Source organism: Mesoplodon bidens, assembly GCF_964165515.1.
Source record: "Mesoplodon bidens genome assembly, chromosome: 5".
Lineage (NCBI taxonomy): Eukaryota > Metazoa > Chordata > Mammalia > Artiodactyla > Ziphiidae > Mesoplodon > Mesoplodon bidens.
The window spans coordinates 49,431,204-49,453,211 of record NC_138161.1 but is presented as its reverse complement, the minus strand read 5'-3'; the positions used below and the strand labels follow the sequence as shown (position 1 = coordinate 49,453,211).

Sequence of the window (22,008 nt, the reverse complement as noted above, 5' to 3'; positions counted from 1 at the left end):
GTAAGGAATGGAGTATTTGGAAGAAGAAGTAATTTTTTTTTAGATTAGTGCACTGTAATCTCATCAGTAGTTTTTTATAAGTTTCTGTAAGGACCATTATTATTGTCATTTTGGTTGATTAAGCTGAAGTACAGAGCGTTTAAGTGCTGTTTAATTATTGTCATTAATTTTGATTTAATTAATTAATTTTGATTTTTTAATTTTCCAGTATTTGATGCAGTCACATGGTACAAAAAAGGTTCTAAAGGATATCCAGTGACTGGTCTCCCACATCTTTCCCTAGCCATCCATTTCCCCCTCCTAAAAGCAACTAACGTAACAGGATTTAAAGTACAATTTAGAATGATGGCATAATAACATTATTAGAACTAGAATTTGGTCCTAAGTTCTCCTCATGGCTCTATCCATTTTTAAATATCTTCGTCCTCCAGAAGGTAAGGTTATAGGTAACTGCCAAATAATAGTGCTGACATGGAAACATTGTATGTGACTAGTATACATTAGGTAATGAATGATAGGCCAGTTTCTAAATTGAATAAAGTTAGATGATTCAGTTCAGTGGGATTATGAAAGATATATTGCATGAGTTACAAAGTTCTCTTTTTATATATGATTATTGTGACACATTTAAAAAATACATTTTACCTTTTTAGTTGTTGTTTCCAGTGATGAAGAAGGACCCATTGAACATAAAAGTTCAGAAATTCTTAAATTACAACCTAAGCAAGATCATGCCATCTCTAATGAAAGTGAGAGTACTTCTGAGCCAGCAGTGTCAGAACTACCACTGATTACATGTGCATCTGTACGGGTAATTTATTTCTGTCTTCTCACAGATTAACAGTGAAATATACGCTATTGGCTAATGACTATTTTTTGTTTCTGTCAAGCAGAATATTATATAAAAATTATGAATTTTCTTAGTTTGAATTTTGAGACAACTTTCATATTAGTTTGAGGGAAGTATGTAATTGTCTTTATTTGAAGTGAAAGGCTTAATACCATTTTTCTTCTGGCCATTTTTATTTTTTCAGTCTAAATATTCTGACTTGATATTTATTCTTTTCTTATGGTTCTCATTGGACATTTAAGTACTTTATCAAAACATTTTCTAGAATTAAACAGTTTCCAGTATTTGTCTGGTCTTACAGTACAATGGTGACTTGGAATTATTCCTTTCCCTCACATGCTGTTAAGGCAGCATGATAGAGGAAAGAACCTGACTTCTGGAGATACACAGATCTGTGTTCAAATCCTGGCTTTGTCATTTGGGCAAGTCCCTTAACTTCCTTAAGCCTGAGTTTCCTTATATGCTAAATGAGGATAATAACACCTAATTCACAAGATTATTTTTTGAGTATTAAGTGAAACAACATATGAAAGCATTTAGAACAGTGTCACAAACCTATCAGTTTGATAAGTACTTTGTCTCTTCTCTTATAGAAAATAGTAAGTGGAAGTGTCTGTTGGTTTAATGTCAGCCAGTGGTGTTTTTTACATACATATAGCTCTAAAGTAAGGTTCAAGTTATTTATTGTCAGTATTCATTCATATTATCAGCTCTGATTATCCTATTTTAAAGAAATGATTATCGGTAGACCACCAGTGCAGAATTATGGTTAACTTTGTTGGTTGTTTTTGAATAATGTCAGAGGCTGTTATTCTATAGAGTGTGGTGAAGAACTTGGTCAGTTCCATGAAAACAGTCTGATGGGCTGATTAGTGTTTCGTTCTTTTTTTTAAAAAAATTATTTATTTATTTATTTTATTTTTGTCTGCGTTGGGTCTTATTTGCGTCATCTTCATTAAGGCATGTGGGATCTTTCATTGCGGCGTGCGGGCTTCTCTAGTTGCGGTGTGCGGGTTTTCTCTTCTCTAATTGTGGTGCGTAGGGTACAGGGCACGTGGGTTCTGTAGTTTGCGGCTAGTGGGCTCTCTAGTTGAGGCTCGCGAGCTCAGTAGTTGTGGTGTGCGGGCTTAGTTGCCCTGCGGCATGTGGGATCTCAGTTCCCTGACCAGGGGTTGAACCTGAGTCCCCTGCATTGTAAGGTGGATTCTTTACCACTGGACCACCAGGGAAGTACCTCATGGGTGTTTCTGTTGCATTTGGTACTCCATAGAGAGATTACCTCAGGAATTGTGTTCTGAATTTTTGTTAAAATGTAACAATTGTTGCCTAGTCGGACCAATAGCCTACTTGATGGCTTAGTTGTTTTGTAATTAAAACAGTGTTGATAATGAGTTCAAAATTCTAAATGAATTACAGTTCCCTTGGCAGTATATAAATTGACAATACAGTATGAAATGGCTGTGTTAAAGGAAAATGACATCTCTTGTAGAACTGACAGCATACGATCATAGCCAAGCAGCAAATAATGTAGAGATCTACCAAAATCTATAAGGCAGAATAAAACTGCACACCCTCCCTTGTTTCCAAGTTTAAATGAAGTTATGAGAAACATAGATTGACCATTTTTAAGAGGCAGTTTGTCTTTACCAAATGTGAGGCCCAATAAGGAATTCTTTCTAATACATCTTCTCATTTTATCACTTAAAACACAACAGGCAGTTATTTGACTGATTAGAACCATCTGTAGTTGATTAGATTCCCCCTTTTTTACTTAGGGGGTAAGAAGAGTTCACTAAGCAATAAAAGCTGAGAATGATAAAGAAATTCTATTAGGCAGGTAAATGGCATTGTGAGCTGGGTTAAAAATAATGAGTAATGTGCATGTTTCAGGTGAGGATTAATCACATTTTCTAGAGGTAGGAGGAGAGTGAGTACACATGCATAATTGCTCTAGTAGTAATTTATTTGGTTATTAGTGATGTTAAGGTTAAAGAGGGATAATGTGTAACAGCTAGGCAAATGTGGAGTGGAAAAAGTCATCTGAAAGCAGTGTAAAACTCCAAAGAGATGGTGGGAAATTGCTGCTGCTGATACTGCCTGGTAGTCTATTGTAATTTAAAAGCAGAGTTGTGAATTTTTTGAGCAGAAGTGGTATGATTTTTGAGGTTTTAGGCAGCTGGTTGGCTATCCTCAGCCATAGTGCATGTAATAAAGTATATAGATTTGATGTAACAGGTGGTTCTTAGGCACTTATATTCCTTCATTGCTCAGTAAAAGTGAAACAGCTGAGAGCATTGTCTTGGTTTATGGAAGCAGTTTTATGTGCTTGAAATAACCCTTGACCTGGAGTTAGAAACCTGCATTTGTCTTAGTTTTGCTTCTTTTTTTTTTTTGCGGTATGCGGGCCTCTCACTGTCGTGGCCTCTCCCTTTGTGGAGCACAGGCTCTGGACGCGCAGGCTCAGCGGCCATGGCTCACGGGCCCAGCTGCTCCGCGGCATGTGGGATCTTCCCGGACTGGGGCATGAACCCGTGTCCCCTGCATCGTCAGGCGGACTCTCAACTACTGCGCCACCAGGGAAGCCCATTAGTTTTGCTTCTTACTAACTGCATTACCATGGGCAGGTCACTTAACCAATCCAAACATATATTAACTCTACTTATAAAATACAAAATGAAAAAAAAAAACTTGCCCCATGGGGTGGTTGTAGTGATTAAGAGAGATAATGTATTTAAAAACTCATTTTAAACTAAACATTATATAAATTTTAATTTATTTCTGTTGAGTTAAAAATGAATAAAGCCTATTAGAGAATACTGACTTTGAAATGGCTTTGATACAGAGGAGAATGTATTTCTGGAACTTAGGCCTGTGGAATTAATTTAGGATTCAGCTTTTTAGAGTAATTTTCTCAAAGTAAACATATACTTAAAAAAATTTTTATTTATTTAATTTATTTAATTTTGGCTGCTTTGGGTCTTCATTGCTGCACGCTGGCTTTCTCTACTTGTGGCGAGGGGGGGCTACTCTTCATTGCTGTGCGCAGGCTTCTCATTGTGGTGGCCTCTCTTGTTGCGGAGCACTGGCTCTAGGCTTCAGTAGTTGTGGCACATGGACTTTGTTGCTCTGCGGCATGTAGGATCTTCCTGGACCAGGGCTCGAACCTGTGTCCCCTGCATTGGCAGGCAGATTCTTAACCACTGCACCACCAGGGAAGTCCAACCATATACTTTTTAAGGAAAAAAATCTAGATAACTATTTCTTCACAGTATGAACAGTGTAAAGTCCTTCACAGATTCATTAATAGTAATTTAAAGAAGTATTTGACTTTGAAAATCATTGTCAGCATTTATATAATACTTAGGTTTATATGCATTTTATAATTTTTTCCTTGTTAGACTTCATCTGAATTATGTCCATATAATCCTGTCATGGAAAACATTTCCTGTGTTATACCTAGTAATGAGGTGGAGCTACAACTGGATTTTATATTTACTTCTGTTTATATTGGTAAAGTAAAAGGAGCTTCTAAAGGTTGTGTTACAGTAAGTATATTTAATTTTTTTTTTAGCTTTGCTTTTTGGACAAGGCATTTTCAGATTGTCTTCTCTTTTTTTAGTGCAAATGAAAATAGAATTGAGATTAATTTTATATAGGACATTTTGAATGTGTCATTATACCTATTTTGAAACATGTCTTTACTTGTGAAATCTTGAAACCATAGAGGAATGCCCTAAAATCATATCTGTAATCTGACTACTCTAATGAGGATTATGTATGAAAAAAGTCATATGTAACATTGATATTCTTTGGGCTCTAAAACTTACTTGATGGTAAAGTAAATTTTTCTTTAGGGTATAGTTAATAGCAAAAAGAAGAAATCTCATTTTGATGGTTTAAATTGTTCTCCAGATTCCCAAACTTGTTATTTAAGGATCTCCAGGAATAGTTCCTATTCTATTTTTCCACTTTTTTTCAGTATTAACTCATCACATTTTGTATATGAAAGCCATATTGGATTTTGCTCAGTTCTCTATATTTTCTCACTATTTTTCTGCCTGTTAAAATCTTTTAAGGCTTATCTGAAATACTTCCTCTTCCAGAAAACCTTTTCCTGATATCTCCTTCCTAGCCATAATTAACTTCTCCTTTTACTAAGTACTTACAGCACTTTGTTTGTACATCTGTTGTAGGATTTATTCTATGTGTTTTTGTTTGTATTCTTGCCTAAACCTCTCCATTAGCCATTAAGCATCTTGTGATGAAGAGTCATGCTTTTACTCCCCTTTACACTTTACATAAATGGCTCAAACCTAAATAAGCACTTATAAACATTAGTTGAATTGAATTGACTATGTCAGATTATAATTCAGGTATTTTCCTAGAAGTTTTGTTAATATTTCACTCTGTTATGGATAAGGCAGGGAATATAAAAATGGTAAGATATGATCTCTGCCTTCAAGGAACTTGTAGTCTAATGAAACAGGCAGAAATGTAAATAGATATTTACATTATAGTAAAACGTACTATGCAACTTTGTACAGGAAGTGCACATATGGGAGTGAGTACCTCTGTCTGGAGGAATCAGGGAAGACTTCATAGAGAAGACAGCTATGATTTAAGACACAGAGTAGATGTTTACTTGGAGACCATGCAGGGGGAAGACCTAACTAATCCCAGTAGAGTAAACATGTACAAATTCTGGGAAGTACCAATAACGGTAGCTGGTGATACAGTTAAAATTGCTTTGATTGAAAGCACCACAGCTATTCTGTTTAAAATGAATATTCTCTGATCACTAGTTTTCATATATTAATAATTTTGTTATGCCCAGAGTGATTTTACAATTATTTTCTTTAAGGAATTTTGTTCACTTTTCACAATCCCCCCCCGCCCCCGCATTTTATAGCTTTTTCATTTTAAATTCAGGTTTAACCAGTTTTTTCTGTTGAGTTCTTTGTAATGGCAAAATGTTGGGTAACCTAAATATGTGACAATAACTGATTAGCCGGGGGGGATTTAATATAAATATTCAGCAAGGGGTTTTCATTAATTAATGTATTAATTATGCTATTATATGGTCAGTGGACTTGTTATGGGCAAAAACCAAAACCAAACAAAAAACTACAAATGAGTAAAGGAACAATTTAATGAACACCTGTAATCTTGATTATACAGAGACAGTTACCATTAACTGTACAGTGTATATCATTCCATATTCTTCATATTAGATACATATATATTTAAAGCCTAAGGATATAACATTATACATACTGTTTTGCAGCTCACCATAATCATATTAAATTAATGTAATTCATGTACCTATTTTGGAATATTTGGATTGTCCTTAATTCCTCACCATTGGACATTTCAGTTGTCCCAGAATTTTGCTACTACAAGTAATAAAGTACTGCAAATATTCCATAAATGTCATAAAGTAGGTCTTAAAAATTTGTCTCATGTCTGTTGGAGCACTTAAACTATGATTAAAATAAAAACACTTAAATGTCTAATTATAGGAAAGTAGTTTAGTAAATATATGCATGCGAAGAAAGGTTGAGAAGAATTCTGCAAAAATTAAAACAGGTAGGTTGCTATGGAGAGATTGTAAGCAATTTTAAAATTAAAAAATATGATGAATAACATAAAACAGGAAAAGGGTAAAAGTCTTAAAACTTTCAAGTTTTTCCAAAAACTGTGAATATATATTCTTTTTCAGACAGAGTTCATCATGCTCTGTAATTTAGAAATTAAAGAACTTCCTTTTTTGAGGGGGTAATATATTAGAGAATTAAAGTTAGTCATTTTCCAGATGTTTAATGGGTGTCTGCTATATATTGTTATGGACACTGGAGATATTGTTCTCACTGTCATGACAGTTACAGTTTAGCTGAGCCAGAGAAATACCTGTAGTGGGAAACTCTTACATAAGTTAGAGCCTTTTTTTTTTTATAGTGGGACATTTAAGTTATTATTACCTTTTTTTAGTGTAGAGAATGCTGCACATTTAATTTTTTAGATCTCACTTTTGTTAATAGTAGGAAAAATGTTTATTAAGTGTATATTATGTTCAAAGAACTGTACTGGCTGTTGTAAGAAGCTATAAGATAGCTCTTATGTTCAGCTTTATTTTTAAGTTTAAGTAGATGTGGTATGATGATTTCAGAGAACTTGGGATTAGCTTATTGCCACAAAAACATCTTTCTGATTTTCTTAACTGGGGATTCAGTTTTTGCTGCAAATAGGGCTTTGCCTTTGGGAGAGAGTACATGTTGGCTTAGTCATCAGAAAAGGTGTAAATGAGTATGTGATCCTTGCCAAACAGAAAGGTTTCATAGGACAAGGGTGCTTATGGTGGGAGAATGAAACAATAATGAAGAAAGAGGCCAAAGATATATAGATGCACTACTTCTAATTTGTAATTTCATAGTAATGACTATAAAATCTCAAAAGCAAACACTCCTTATATTCATTTTCTATAACTAGTTATTTACAATTGCTAAGATATATTTTATGAGATTAAAGACCCAGTGAAACATGCCTGAAAGAATTTAGCAAGGGGAAATATACACCAAATATATATAGCAGTTATGTGAAGGTGACATAATAATAAGGTGTATTTGAATAAATCAAGCTAGATAACATACTTAATCAGATGCTAGTGTCTAATGATAATAGCTCCCCTTGATTAAGGGTCTTATCAAAAACTGAGAGGTTCAGTACGTTACCTAAGTTTACTTACTATTTGTGTAGGTGGTAGAGATAAGAGAGGCAACATTTGAACCCCTTGCTCAGCTTTTTTTTTTTTTTTTTTTTTTTTGCGGTATGCGGGCCTCTCACTGTTGTGGCCTCTCCCGTTGCAGAGCACAGGCTCTGGACGCTCAGGCTCAGCGGCCATGGCTCACGGGCCCAGCTGCTCCATGGCATGTGGGATCTTCCTGGACCAGGACACGAACCTGTGTCCCCTGCATCGGCAGGCGGACTCTCAACCACTGCGCCACCAGGGAAGCCCCCTTGCTCAGCTTTTAACTCATTTGTCCTTTTGCTCAAATTTTGCTTCAGTGGCTGACTTACACTATGAAATGTGAGTTTTATATTTGAGAAACTACAGTATGAAATAATCTTTAAATTAGCAAAAAAAAAAAAAAAATGGAGTCTTACTAAATCTGTGGTTTCACCAAACATTGTTTGCTACTTAGTTGGAACTCTGTTGGTAGTTAATTTAGGTACCCATGTATCAAGGCCATTTTCAATTTTGTACTCACAGACTGTATCCCTGATTTGGTCAACAATTTCATAAATGTATTGATCAAAAGAGAAACCTAACCATGTAATAAATAAATAGGCATGAATTGATTTGACAAACTTCAAAGGACATCTATTTTAGGTGGTACATGTAAGATTTAGGTACTCCACAACTCTTGAGGCTTTATTATAAAACCAACACTTGGGCTTTCCCGGTGGCGCAGTGGTTGAGAGTCCACCTGCTGATGCAGGGAACACGGGTTCGTGCCCCGGTCCGGGAAGATCCCACATGCCGCAGAGCAGCTGGCCCGTGAGCCATGGCCGCTGAGCCTGCACGTCCAGAGCCTGTGCTCTGCAATGGGAGAGGCCACAATAGTGAGAGGCCGGTGTACCGCAAAACAAACAAACAAACAAAAAAACCCAAAACACCCCGAGCACTTAAGGAGGTCAGATATATACAAAATATACCTAGAGAAAATTTGGCATCTTGTCACAGAAGGAGCAGAAAGAGCAGGAACCTTGCTGAATCTTTAGTCAGAGGGAATTTATAACATGGAACAAAGAAAAATTAATGCTGGGAATGTCAGCAAAGCTAAGGATCAAATCCTGCTTTGTGATTTATTTACCAAAGTCAGTGACACCCTGTGAGGTCTTTTGGCAGTTTCTTCTGGACTTTGTCTTTTTTTTTTTTTTAATATTCAGGAAACATTTTTGAAAAGTATATTAAGTAAAGTCTTACTGGTTTTTATAAATGAGCATATTGAGAATTAAGTTACTTGCACAGGGTTCCTAAACTTCCATAAAACTAAGTCTTTACAGTGAAACACCTTTTTGGTTTATTGAGGAAAAGGCTTAAGACTTCTAATATAGACTTTGATTATGTACTTGTGGTTTAAAAAAAAAATTTTGAAAAATTTGAATAGTAACACATCTTGAGTGGTAACTCGTATGTTGCTTTTTTATTTTTCCTTTAGTTCACGACAAAGTATATTAAGATCCCATTTCAAGGTAAGCTATCATTGTCTTATGACCTCTTTTCACTGTAATTTTGAGTATAAAATAATTGGTCAGCAAAAATTCTGAGATATTTCTGCAATTAGTTTATCATAATTTTTTCCAGTGTAGAATTTATGTAAAAATAAGGTTAATAATATGTTTCAATTTAACACTTTTTTTAGCAGCTTCAAAAGGTGTTAAAATGTTTTATAACACTTAAAATATACTATTTTTATACTGTTGTTTTAATGACTTCAAGTAATATGAAGGGACTCATGGCAATTTCTTGGGATTAACGAAAGTAGTTTTGATAGCAAGATTTTTGATACATAAAATGGATGAAAATAGAAACTGTAAGTAAAGAAGTATAAGGAAAATTTTTAGTGTTGCACACAAACATGTAAAATGGTTTTGCATAGGGATTAAGAGATTTAAACAGGCAGAACTGTTTCTTATCTGAGTAAGGCAATGTGGATTGGAAAATGGACCAATAATTTGTAGAGACTCAAACAAGTTTCTCATTCTCTTTCCAAATAAAAACCTTTCAGAATCAATAACATTAAGAGAACAAATAATAAGCAACAGAGAATAGTCTCTTTAGAGAATGAATTATGAGAAGAATGAACAAAAACAATATATACAAATAGCACTTCAGAAATGAACTGGGGAAGAGGAAACCTGTGTTTCAAGACTGAAGATGAGATTGAAGTAACTTTAGTTGGACTCCCCAGATACCCATGTACAGAATCCACAACTGTATGTTATAATAATGAATCTAATGATTAGGAAGCTACTATAAGTAGTAAGAATATATAAGGCATATATAATATATAAAAATAAATATACTGATATTCCTAATTAGGAAATTTTAATAAGTTATTGTGGAATAATATAACATTAGCTATTTAAAGAAACCAAGGCCTGTGATTCAAGAGGAAATAACTTCATAAAAGATAGTGCTATAATCTGTAGATAAAGACCTGGGTAACAGAACTACCTCTCGATTTCTTTTTCTTTAATAGAGGCATAAATGACGTACAACATTATATTAATTTCAGGTGTACAACATTATGATTCGATATTTGTATATATTGCAAAATGATTCCCCCAGTAAGTCAAGTTAACATCCATCCCCATATATAGTTACAAAAATTTTTTTGTGCGTGATGCGGACTTTTAATATCTATGCGATAGATCTTAAATATGCAATACAGTATTGTTAACAATAGTCACCATGTGCTGTACATTATATCCTCACAGCTTATTTATTTTATAATTGGAAATTTATATCTTTTTATCCCCTTCTGTCATTTCGTCCACCCCCTGCTTCTGGCAACTACCAATCTGATCTCTGTATCTATGAGCTTTTTTTTTTTTTTTTTTTTTTTTTAAAGATTCCACTTATAAGTTAGGTCATACGGTATTTGTCTTTCACTGGCTTACTTCGCTTAGCATAATGCCCTCAAGGCATGTTGTTGCAAATGGTAAGATTTCATTCCTTTTTTTTTTTTTTGGCAGAACAGTATTCCATTGTATATATATCCCATATTATTTATCACATATTCATTCATCCATTGATGGACACTTAGGTTTTTTCCATATCTTGGCTATTGTGAACAATGCTGCAGTTAACATGGGAGTGCATATATATTTTTTCTAATTAGTGTTTTCCTTTCCTTTGCATAAATACCCAGAAGTGGAGTTGCTGGGTCATTAAAACAATTTTTTTTGAGAACGCTCTGTTTTCCATAGTGGCTGCACCAGTTTACATTACCACCAACAGTGCACAAGTGCACAAGAGTTCCTTGTTACCACATCCTTGCCAATACTCATTATTTCTTTTCTTTTTGGTAATAGCCATTCTAATAGGTGTGAGGTGGCATATCATAGTGGTTTTGATTTTCATTCCCGTGATGAGTAGCAATGTTGACCACCTTTTTGTGTACCTGTTGGCCATCTGTATGTTTTCCTTGGAAAAATGTCTTTTCAGTGTCTCTGCCTTTTTTTCAGTCAGATTGTTTGGGGATTTTTTGCTATTGAGTTGTATGAGTTCATTATATATTTTGAATTTTAACCCCTTATCAGATATGTGACTTGCAAATATTTTCTCTCATTCAGTAGGTTGCCTTTTAATTTTGTTGATGATTTCCTTTGCCATGTAGAAGCTGTGTAGTTTGATGTAGTCCCACTACATCTAACTAAAATCTATAGGTAAAGACCTTTGTAATGGAGCTACCTCTTAAATTCTTATGATACAAACAGACATCAAAAATGATATTTTAGGTTTTCATCATTAATATTTTGTACTTTGTTTCAAATGTTGCTTTCTTTATAGCTTTTCTATCCCAAATGAATATATATATATATATATATATATATATATATATATATATATATATATGTATATATAATTTTTTTTAATACTTTTTTGGCCACACTGCACAGCATGTGGGATCTTAGTTCCCCAACCAGGGATCTAACCCAGGCCCCTTGCATTGGAAGTGTGGAGTCTTAACCACTGGACTGCCAGGGAAGTTCCCAAATGATTTTTTTTTTGACATCTTTATTGGAGCATAATTGCTTTACAATGGTGTGTTAGTTTCTGCTTTATAGCAAAGTGAATCAGCTCCAAATGATCTTTAAAAGATGATTTTAATTAAAAATTGTGGAAAAATACTCTTGTCGGTGGTAATGGGTTTACGATTTTATAATGGAAGAGGAAAATATTAGTCAGCTTCTTCAAATCCTGTCTGTGCTAAATCCCCATATAAAAACATTTTTTTTAAAAAACAAGGCATGCAGGGATTTCCCTGGTGGTGCAATGATTAAGGCTCCATGCTCCCAGTGCAGGGGGCCCGGGTTCGATCCCTGGCCAAGGAACTAGATCCCACATGCATGCTGCAGCTAAGAGTTCTCATGCTGCAGCTAAGGAGCCAGCGAACCGCAACTGAGGAGCCCACATGCTGCAACTAAGGAGCAGGAGAGCTGCAACTAAGGAGCCTGCCTGCTGCAACTAAGACCTGGTGCAACCAATAAATAAATAAAAAAATAAAACAAGGCATGCATGTGAAAGGTTTTTGTAGGTGGGGAAATCTAAGGGTCTAAATGTTTATTTTTCTGCAGCAGCTGTGGGAAAAAATTGATTTATTCATATTTATATTAGCTGTTAATTATGTTTGGCTGTGGCTTAAAGAAAATAGTTTATTTTTTCTTCACATTTAAGAATTTCAGAGGTAGACTGAACAGGGCTGATATGGTGTTTATTTGGTCATCAGAGACCCAGACTCTTTTCATTTTCTTACTCTGTCATCCCTGACACATGACTTTAATCCTCTAGTTTGTCTCACGGTCCATATGGCTGCTCATACTCCAGCTATCATGTTTTTTTTTTTAAATAAATTTGTTCATTTATTTATTTTTGGCTGCGTTGGGTCTTCATTGCAGTGCGCGGACTTCTCCTTGCGGTGGCTTCTCTTTTTGCAGAGTTTGGGCTCTAGGCGCATGGGCTTCAGTAGTTGTGGCACACGGGCTCAGTAGTTGTAGCTTGTGGGCTGTAGAGCGCAGGCTCAGTAGTTGTGGCGCACAGGCTTAGTTGTTCCGTGGCATGTGGGATCTTCCCAGACCAGGGACCGAACCCATGTTCCCTGAATTAGCAGGTGGATTCTTAACCACTGTGCCACCAGGGAAGTCCAGCCATCATGTTTTAATGTTCCAGGTAGAGAGCAGGAGAAAAGGAAAAATGGTAGAAAGAATACATACCGCCAATCTCTTTCCCTTTTAAGGAGTCTTCTTGGGTGTGCATACCACCTAACCTTCTGCTTATATTTTCTTAGCTAGAATGTAGTCAAATGACCACACATCTATTTGCAAAGGAAGCTAGGAAATAGAGTTTTTAAGAGGTGGGTATCTTGCTTCCTCATAAAATTAGGGTCCTGTTACTAAAATCCCTAACAGTAGGTAGGAAAAATGATAGGCAACTCCTACTTTCAGTGTCTGTCATAGCCCTGTAACAGAATAAACTAAATATTTTGGGAAAATTTGGTAATGAGGTAAATTTTTCTTGTGATGGTGTTAAATGCCCCCTGGCTTTTTTTTTTTTTTTTTTTTTGCGGTACACGGGCCTCTCACTGTTGTGGCCTCTCCCGTTGCGGAGCACAGGCTCTGGACGCACAGGCTCAGCGGCCATGGCTCACAGGCCCAGCCGCTCCGCGGCATGTGGGATCTTCCCGGACCCGGGCATGAACCCGCGTCCCCTGCGTCGGCAGGCGGACTCTCAACCACTGCGCCACCAGGGAAGCCCCCCCCTGGCTTTTTTAAGGGAATCTATTTAAAGCAGCCTTCCTAAAGAATATTTAGCTTTCATACTAAGAGCTTGGAACATTTGGATTAGTAATAACTATTTAGATTTCACAGAAATAGTATCAACTATTTGGGGCTGTGAGCTGCATGAGGAAGAAATGCTGAGAAGTTTTTCTGAAGGTTCTCACTCTTTACTTTTAACTTAATCTGTTTGTCTTTGCTGCTAGTTTCACTGACAGTTTTCAGAATGGAGGAGTTACAGTGTTCATAGACTGGAAGAATTAATATTGTTAAAATGTCCATATTACCCAGAGCAGTCTACAGATTCACTGTAATCCCTGTCAAAGTTCTAATGGAGTCTTTCACAGAATCTAATGGAGTCTTTCACAGAAATAGAAAAAAAAAATCCTAAAATTTGTATGGAACAACAAAAGACCCCAAATATCCAAAGCATTCCTGAGAAGAACACAACTGGAGGCACCACACGTCCTGATTTCAAATTGTATTACAAAGCTATAGTAATCAAAAGAGTATGATATAGGCATAAAACACACAGAGATCAATGGAACAGAACTGAGAGCCCAGAAATGAACCCACATATATATGGTAAATTAATTTTCAACAAAGGAGTCAAGAATATACAATAGGGAAAGGATAGTTTCTTCAATAAATGGTGTTGAGAAAGCTGAACAGCCACATGCAAAGGAATGAAACTGGACCTCTACCTCTACTATATACAGAAATCAACTCAAAATGGTTTAAAGACTTAAATGTATGACCGGAAACCATAAAACTCCTAGAAGAAAACATAGGGGGTAAGCTCCTTGACATTGGTCTTGGCAGTTATTTGCATCTGACAGCAAAAGCAAAGGCAACAAAAGCAAAAATAAACAAGTAGAACTACATCAAACTAAAAAGCTTCTGCACAACAAAGGAAACCTTTAACAAAATGAAAAGACAACCTACTAAATGGGAGAAAATTATTTGCAAATCATATATCTGATAAGGGGTTAATACACAAAATATACAAAGAACTCATATAATTCAACATCAAAAAAACAACCCTGTTAAAAAATGGGCAGAGGACCTGAATAGACATTTTTCCAAAGGAGACATGCAGATGACCAATAGACACATGAAAAGATGCTCAACATCACTGATTGTCAGTGAAATGCCAGTTGTCAGTGAGATACCACCTCACACTGGTCAGAATGGCTATCATCAAAAAGACAGTAGATAACAAGTGCTGGAAAGGATGTGGAGAAAAGGGAAACCTCTTCCACTGTTGGCACACATTAGGATTGTAAATTAATGCAGCCACTATGGAAAATAGTATGGAGGTTGGTCAAAAAATTAAAAATAGAACTGCCATGCGATCCAGCAATTTCACTTCAGGGTATTTACCCAAAGAAAACAAAACAGTAATTTGAAAAAGTACATGCACCCCAGTGTTCATTGCAACATTGTTCACAATAGCCAAGGTGTGAAAGCAACATAAATGTCTTCTAATAGATGAATGGATGAAGATGTGTTATATATATATACAATGGAATATTACTCAACCATTATAAAAATGAAATCTTGCCATTTGTGACAACATGGATGGATCTAGAGGGTATTATGCTAAGTGAAATAAGTCAGACAAAGACAAATACAGTATGATCTCACTTGTATGTAGGATCTAAAAACAAAAGGGAAGCAGACTCAAAGATAAAGAGAAAAAGCAGCTGGTTGCCATAGAGGAGGGTGGTGGGGAGTTGGGCGAAATAAGTAAAAGGGATTAAGAGGTATAAGCCTCCATTTATAAAATAAATAAGCAACGGGAATGTAATGTACAACATAAGGAGTATGGGCAGTAATATTGTAATAACTTTGGGGACAGATGGTTACTAGACTTACCATAGTAATCATTTTATAATGTATGCAAATATCAAATCATTATGTAGTAATGTGAAACTAACATTATATGTCAACTATATTTCAATTTAAAAAAGGCATACAAATCAAAAAAAAAAAAAAAGAAAAAGAAAAAGGAGCCAGTAAATAGGGAGTAAAAGAAGAAGGAAGGTAGGTTAGAATAGGACATGACAGGGTAGGAAGAGAGGAAGTCAGGAGGCATGCATACAGACAGGCACAAAAAAGAAATAGAAATACAGAAAGGGAACAAGAAAAAGACCTGGAAGAATGGAATAAGGAAAGAAAAGAATAGAGGAAGGAAGGAGGAAATATGAAAGAAATAAAGAGAAAATGTTTAAAATGGATTAATTTATAAGAAAAAGTAAAAAAAATAGAATGGCTATCTTGGGAACATTAAGATGACTAGTTAATGAGTTTGAATGCTTATTGTAAAATGCTTTTCAAGCTTTAATGTTTATGTGAATTACCTGGGTTTTTTTTGTTAAACTGCTGATTCTGATTCAGTATATCTAGTGTGGGGCCTGATTTCTGCATTTCCATTTGGCTCCCAGGTGATGATAGTGTCACTGGCTAAGGACTACATTTTAAGTAGCATGGAGCTAGGAAAACATGGGGGGAGGAGTAGCAAGAGATTTGTTTCAAATAGGTAACCATCTTGGGTTTATACTTAACCGATATTTGTATCCCTAGTTCAGCTGCTTGTTTTCTTAAGTTGGACCAGATGACCTCAGGACTTCTTTACACCAGTTTTCTATGTTTCTTTGAATTAAAAAATAAGGTCCTCAGAGGAGATTCTCTTAGCTCACTGAGAGGGAAAAAGAGTGATAATTCAGAGCAATTACCTAGAAGTTTTGAGAAGTAAAACCTAGAAGAATTTTAGGAGAAATGTCATCCTAGGAGTCCCCTGGTGGCCTAGTGTTAGGATTCTGGGCTTTGACTGCCATGCCGGGGTCCGGGGTTCAGTCCCTAGTCTGGGAGCTGAAATCCTGCAAGCCATGTGGCGCCACCAAAAAAATTTCATCCTAGACCATTCAGAAGCTCATATGACTCTGGGGAATCTTTGGGTAATGGCTGGTCTGTGTAATGGAATGCAGATGTTTGAGGAGAAGAAAAATAGGCGTTAAGTGGCTTATGATAGCATTTGCAGTCTTGGTTGAGAGTATTAACCAAGATAGAATTATATAGTTTTTTCAGTTATACTATGCTTATTTTTCTGCATTGATAAGGTAGTCCGAGATCATATAGTGTGAGAGGCTAAATTCCTACATTTAATTATCACTTAAAAATTGTTTGGCCCTTTCTAATTTATGTGATCTTTTTTACTGTAATAATACTGTTTAGATATTTCAGCCAAGTTTACTGAAATGTACTGGAAATGATATTTTTGAAAAACCTTGCATATAATTCTTTTTAAAAAATACATTGTGTTAAAGAGGAGTCATACAGTGCATATGGAGTGTATTCCTAAATAGATTAATTTATTACCTTGTTATCCTTTATTTATTACAGTGTCCCTGCATGAGATTTCATTGCTAGTGGATACTACACATTTAAAGCGGTTTGGGTTATGGAAAAATAAAGATGATGATCACAGTAAAAGAAGTCATGCTATCCTCTTTCTTTGGGTCTCCTCAAATTATCTTCAAGAGATTCAGACCCAATTAGAAAACTCTATATTTAGCCAGCAATGTAAGTATAAAAAGATTTCTAAATTTCAGGATAATCTGAGAAGTCCTATAAATAAAGTAATTTTCCTCTAAAATAATTTAGTAGAATGTAATTATTTCATTAAATTGAAATAAGTTAATTGAATTCAAAATAATTTATCCCGTGATATTCTGTAAGATATTTTATTCATTTAATTTCTCCTTATAATTTTACTCAACCAATTAAAATTACCTTCTAAAATAAAAGGACTACCTTATCTTTTAGTCACTTGACATCCTTGGCTACCTGTCTTAAGGGTTTCTTGCCCTTATTTCATAATGAACTGTGACAGAACTAATCAGTGGCAAAGTCAAATAAAATACAGAAGTCTTTATCTTCAACATTTTCTATAGTTTCTAAAAAAGATAAATCAGTTTATTTACTTATGTATCATTTTTCTAAGACTGGGTTGAATACTTTTCTGATGCTCCCATAACACTTATCTATCAATATATAAATATCTTGAGATATTTCCCAACTTTGTTAGTTTCCAACTCCTAAAGGAGTCTGGTTTAGAATTGGATAAATCAAATTGGTAAGTTTCTTTCTTATCTCTTTAAGCTCTCTGCCATTTCCCCTCCTACTCCCTTGCACATTAAAGATGTTAAGTAGTGAACTAAATTTTATGTCTTTAAAATTACTTATTTTGCTGTCCTCATTACTTCCAAATTAATTGGGAAAATTCATGATTAAATAGCAGAGAACTTGGAAAAATACACAAGCTATTTATAATCATTATGGGAGGAGAGAATGTCATTTGATGAGAGAAAATGATTTTGAAGGAAGTGTTTGAATGGAAATTTTTTTAATTGGTAGATTTGATATATGAAGAAGGCTAGAGAAAAATAATTGCTTAGTCATCATTCATTTACTTTTTCATACATTCATTAACAAACATTTAAGAGCACCTAGTAAATGCCAGGTACTGGAGATGCAGCAGTCAATACCATTGTGGAGTTCGTATTCTAATGTAGTAGGAGTTTAAAAATTGTGAGTTTTGGTTATAGGTTACTAATGGCCTGTTTTGGGATTTAATTTGCCTGGGTTATTAACTAACATACAAAATAGTTTGTTGAGTTGTATACCAACCTTACTGTTACTAATAATTATTTTAATTATAATCCCCTTGAAAAATAACACTACTGACAAAAACTGATTTCTTTTTTCTTTCATAGCAAAATCCACTGAATTCATTTTCCTTGAGCTACACAGTTCTATTTCACAGAGAGAAGAATTGAAATTGCAAGACATTATGACAGAAATAAGTACAGCCAATGGAGAATTAGAGCTTTCTTATCCATTGTCTTGGGTTCAGGCACTTCCTTTATTTCAGAACCTCTCTTCAAAAGAAAGCTCTTTTATTCATTATTACTGTGCTTCAACTTGTTCTTTCCCTGCTGCTACTGCTGAAGAAATGAAGATGAAATCAATATCTCAGGTTAGCATATGATTAATATGATTAGTGAGGGGGAGGGAGGCAGTTCGATAAAAATTCTTTTTTTGAAATGAGCATGATTTCAGAATGCTGTGTTTTGTCAAAAGGGCACAGGAACCAACCTAAAGGAACTCCCAGTGCCAAAGCTAGAACAGTTAGATCAACAAAATCAGTAATGATAGCCTGTGATTATTATGAAAAAATAAGATATGATACCAATTAATCTATATTGATACAAATAAATAACTGAATGGATGAATGAAAACATAATAAAAGGTGGGTAAGGGACAATTCTTTCTTAGAAAAGTGTTGCAATTAATAAATGTAAAAGGAACAAGAGAAATATAAAACCACCTCTAGAAAAATCATAGTTATGATTGTTGCAGGTAAGGTCCACGGAGGGATGCTAAATTTAATGGATGAAAACTTAAGGTAAAACAGGATATGTGCACAATATCAATCTCTCACCCCAAATATTAATTAATTACAAAAAAGAAGTCACTTTTTTTTCTCCACTGCAGTAACTTTACAGTGGAGAAACGTTGCAGACATCACCTTAACCCAAGTGATCGAAGTTAACGTTACCAGTAATAAGATATATTGACCTAATGTACCTGTCACATCATGCACGGAGAAGAGTACATCATTTCTGTGTTGTTCCTTCTCAATATTGTATAACCTCAGTCTAATTGTGAGAAAAATCAGACAAACCCAGTTACAAAGTAACTGGTCAACAGTCTTAAAAAATATCAAGGTCATGAAAGACAAGGAAAGATTGAGGCATTGTAGGATCCTGAAACAAAAGAAATTTGTTAGCAGAAAAACTAGTAAAATCAGAATAGAGTTTGTAGTTTAGTTTATAGTATCATACCAACATTAATTTCTTAGTTTTAATAATTGTACTGTGGTTTAAAAAGATGTTAATATTAGGGGGATCTGTTAGAGGCTTCTTTGTTTTTTGCAGTTCTTTTATCAATGTAAGTCTAAAAGTATCTTGAAACAATTAATGGTAAATTTTAAAATGCTGTGTTTATTTTTATAGGAGGTTGCTAATATACATGTGGCTTGTGTATCTCTGCCAAATACCTCTAGAAAGAAAAGCGTTTATTAAGTTTGCTGTGACATGGGCATGTGCACACATGCACACACACACACTCATGTGGGTTTGGTCTGGGGCTAATCTGTTTTTTTAAAGGTCTGTAGAAAGCCACATTAGTGGAAGTCAAGATGTAAGACTGCACCACTGTCTTTTGCATAATGTTGTAAAATTTTTGCCTGGTAATTACAATGTATATACAAATTTGTATCATAGTTTTCCATTTAATAATAAAATACCAATTTATGTTCTTATAAACTCTTCTCAGTCTCTCGTTTAAATTTTTTCCTACTATTTATCACCTCTTTTGTTCATTTTGAACAAAATGAACACTGTTTTCAGATTCCTAAGTTAATTATAAAGCCAGACCTGTAAGTAACACTTCAGGTTAAACTTTGATCATTGTATAGTATCTTTTGATCCAAAGTATTATTTTGTATTTAGTTATATCTTTATAGAAATTCTAAGAGTATATATATAACTCATTGGTATGTATCAATATTTCTTTTAGTCACATTTTCTCTTACCAGTCTAACTTTTGACTTTGTCCTTTTGAGAGTTAATATGTGTTTATGCACATATAAGACCTTTTTCTTTGCCATTTTCTGTTAGCCCTCAAATACAGATACAGCCAAGCCTACTTACACCTTACTGCAGAAGCAAAGTAGTGGTTGCTACTCACTTTCTATTACATCGAATCCAGATGAAGAATGGCGAGAAGTCAGGCACACTGGACCTGTTCAGAAGTATGTACTGTGTCATATCCCGTTTGTAATAGGTGGGCAAATTAGTAGTTTTCATTCACATTGCTGATTTTAAGTACTTTTCCTTTTTAAATGTTTTGAGTTTTACTTTCTTGCTGACAGTTAATAATAGAAATAATTATTAAAAAGTTAAAAAAATTATTAAGAAAACTATCAATACCATTTCATTTAGTTTTATGTTAATAAGACAGAAATGGTAGCCAAGATGTCAAATGTGATAAGATTAAAGCATTTATTGAAAATATTTGAATAGAAGTGTATGGTTTTTAAGATTATATATTCCGTATCTGAATATATAATAGGAAAAGTGAAATTGCTTATTAATGTGTGCCTCAATTTAGGGTACTTTATCAGAACTTCCCTTTCAGAAGTTACTTCTTTGTTCATATTTCGTCTTTTATATGTCTTCTCATGGTGGTAAGGCAGCATAAGGGAGTTTGTGCACTTGAGAGTGATTTCTGTTCCTCTACAAGATACCTTTTCTCTGTTAAAAAAAAAAAAAAATAAGGAAAGCACAGGATAGGGAAATAGCCAATAAAATAGTAACTTTCGTTTTAGCACTTAAAATTTTCCTGTGTTATTTGATTTAGGTGCCATGGTTACCAAGATTAAATCAACTGCAGATGATTCTTATCTTCTTGAATCTTTCTAGTTCAACAAGTACATATTATACCTTTATTATTGACTATATTTGTGCAATGAGTACCACCCTGTCTGTTCCAAGATTATAGTCAGAACTCACACTGCTCTTATCTCTGAGCTTTAAGAGAGGATGCCAAAAGAATAATGCCAATTAGTTGTCATTTTGTTTTCCATTTCTTTCTGTTTGTGCTCTATTTATATCCTTTATGTTCTCTTTAACTTATGCATCATAAGCACTTTTTTATGAGAAAGTTGCCTCCTAAGCTCCCATGGTAATTCTTCATTGTCCACCTGCTGGTGTAGACTAGCCACCAGTAGGAGAGCATTGTTTTTGACTGTTGACTCTTTTAGTCTTGGGGATTCAAACTTAGCATTGGAAACTGGAGTGTAGGAGAATCTTCTATGGTTTATTACTTCAGTTTGTTGAAAGTTAAAAATTGTACAGAAGAGAGACATCCTCAACTGTATTGTAATTGACTGTGAGATAACCTATTGATTAGACAAATACTGAGACTAGCCCACATGGGAAGGATTGGAAATGAAAAGATACTCAATGAGAGTACTATTAGTAGCTTGTGAAAACAAAGGAAGGAAAATATAATTGCTTGTATCATGTCAAATATTTTTTACCCTACACATTTTAGTTATTGAATACTACTGCCCTGTTATTGTCCTATATAACAAATCCCTTTGACACTAGAGTTTTCAATATTTGTATATTTTAATTTTATTTTTACTTTTTAAGGTTGATTGTATATCCTCCACCACCTACTAAAGGGGGCTTAGGAGTAACTAATGAAGATCTGGAGTGCTTAGAAGAAGGAGAGTTTCTTAATGATGTAATCATTGATTTCTACCTTAAGTAAGTACAATGATAAATGATCTTGTCATTTGTTTTACAGGTTTTGATGTGAATATTAAATATCTTTATCTCTGAAGTATTTTAACTCTAGCTAAAAATAACCTGCCAAAATTTCAGATTTGAAAATTTTTGTCTACCAAAGTTTTCTGGTGTTGACTAATTCAGTTTCATTCCTTACTTCCCATAGATACTATA

General features: G+C 34.6%; 1 protein-coding gene across 6 annotated transcripts in view; it reads left to right on the top strand.

Annotated features, from left to right (window-relative positions):
• The window catches only part of SENP7 (SUMO specific peptidase 7), a 171,997-nt gene that overhangs the window by 133,835 nt on the left and 16,154 nt on the right, over positions 1-22,008 (top strand). For 5 of the 6 annotated variants that reach the window (XM_081236002.1, XM_081236006.1, XM_081236004.1 and 2 more), the window contains 7 exons: positions 654-811; positions 4,249-4,395; positions 9,070-9,103; positions 16,817-16,996; positions 18,190-18,452; positions 20,158-20,291; positions 21,697-21,813. In XM_081236002.1, coding sequence (XP_081092128.1) covers positions 654-811; positions 4,249-4,395; positions 9,070-9,103; positions 16,817-16,996; positions 18,190-18,452; positions 20,158-20,291; positions 21,697-21,813 — 1,033 coding nt within the window. The remainder of the gene's footprint in view (positions 1-653; positions 812-4,248; positions 4,396-9,069; positions 9,104-16,816; positions 16,997-18,189; positions 18,453-20,157; positions 20,292-21,696; positions 21,814-22,008) is intronic. The other variant, XM_081236003.1, reaches the window with a different exon arrangement.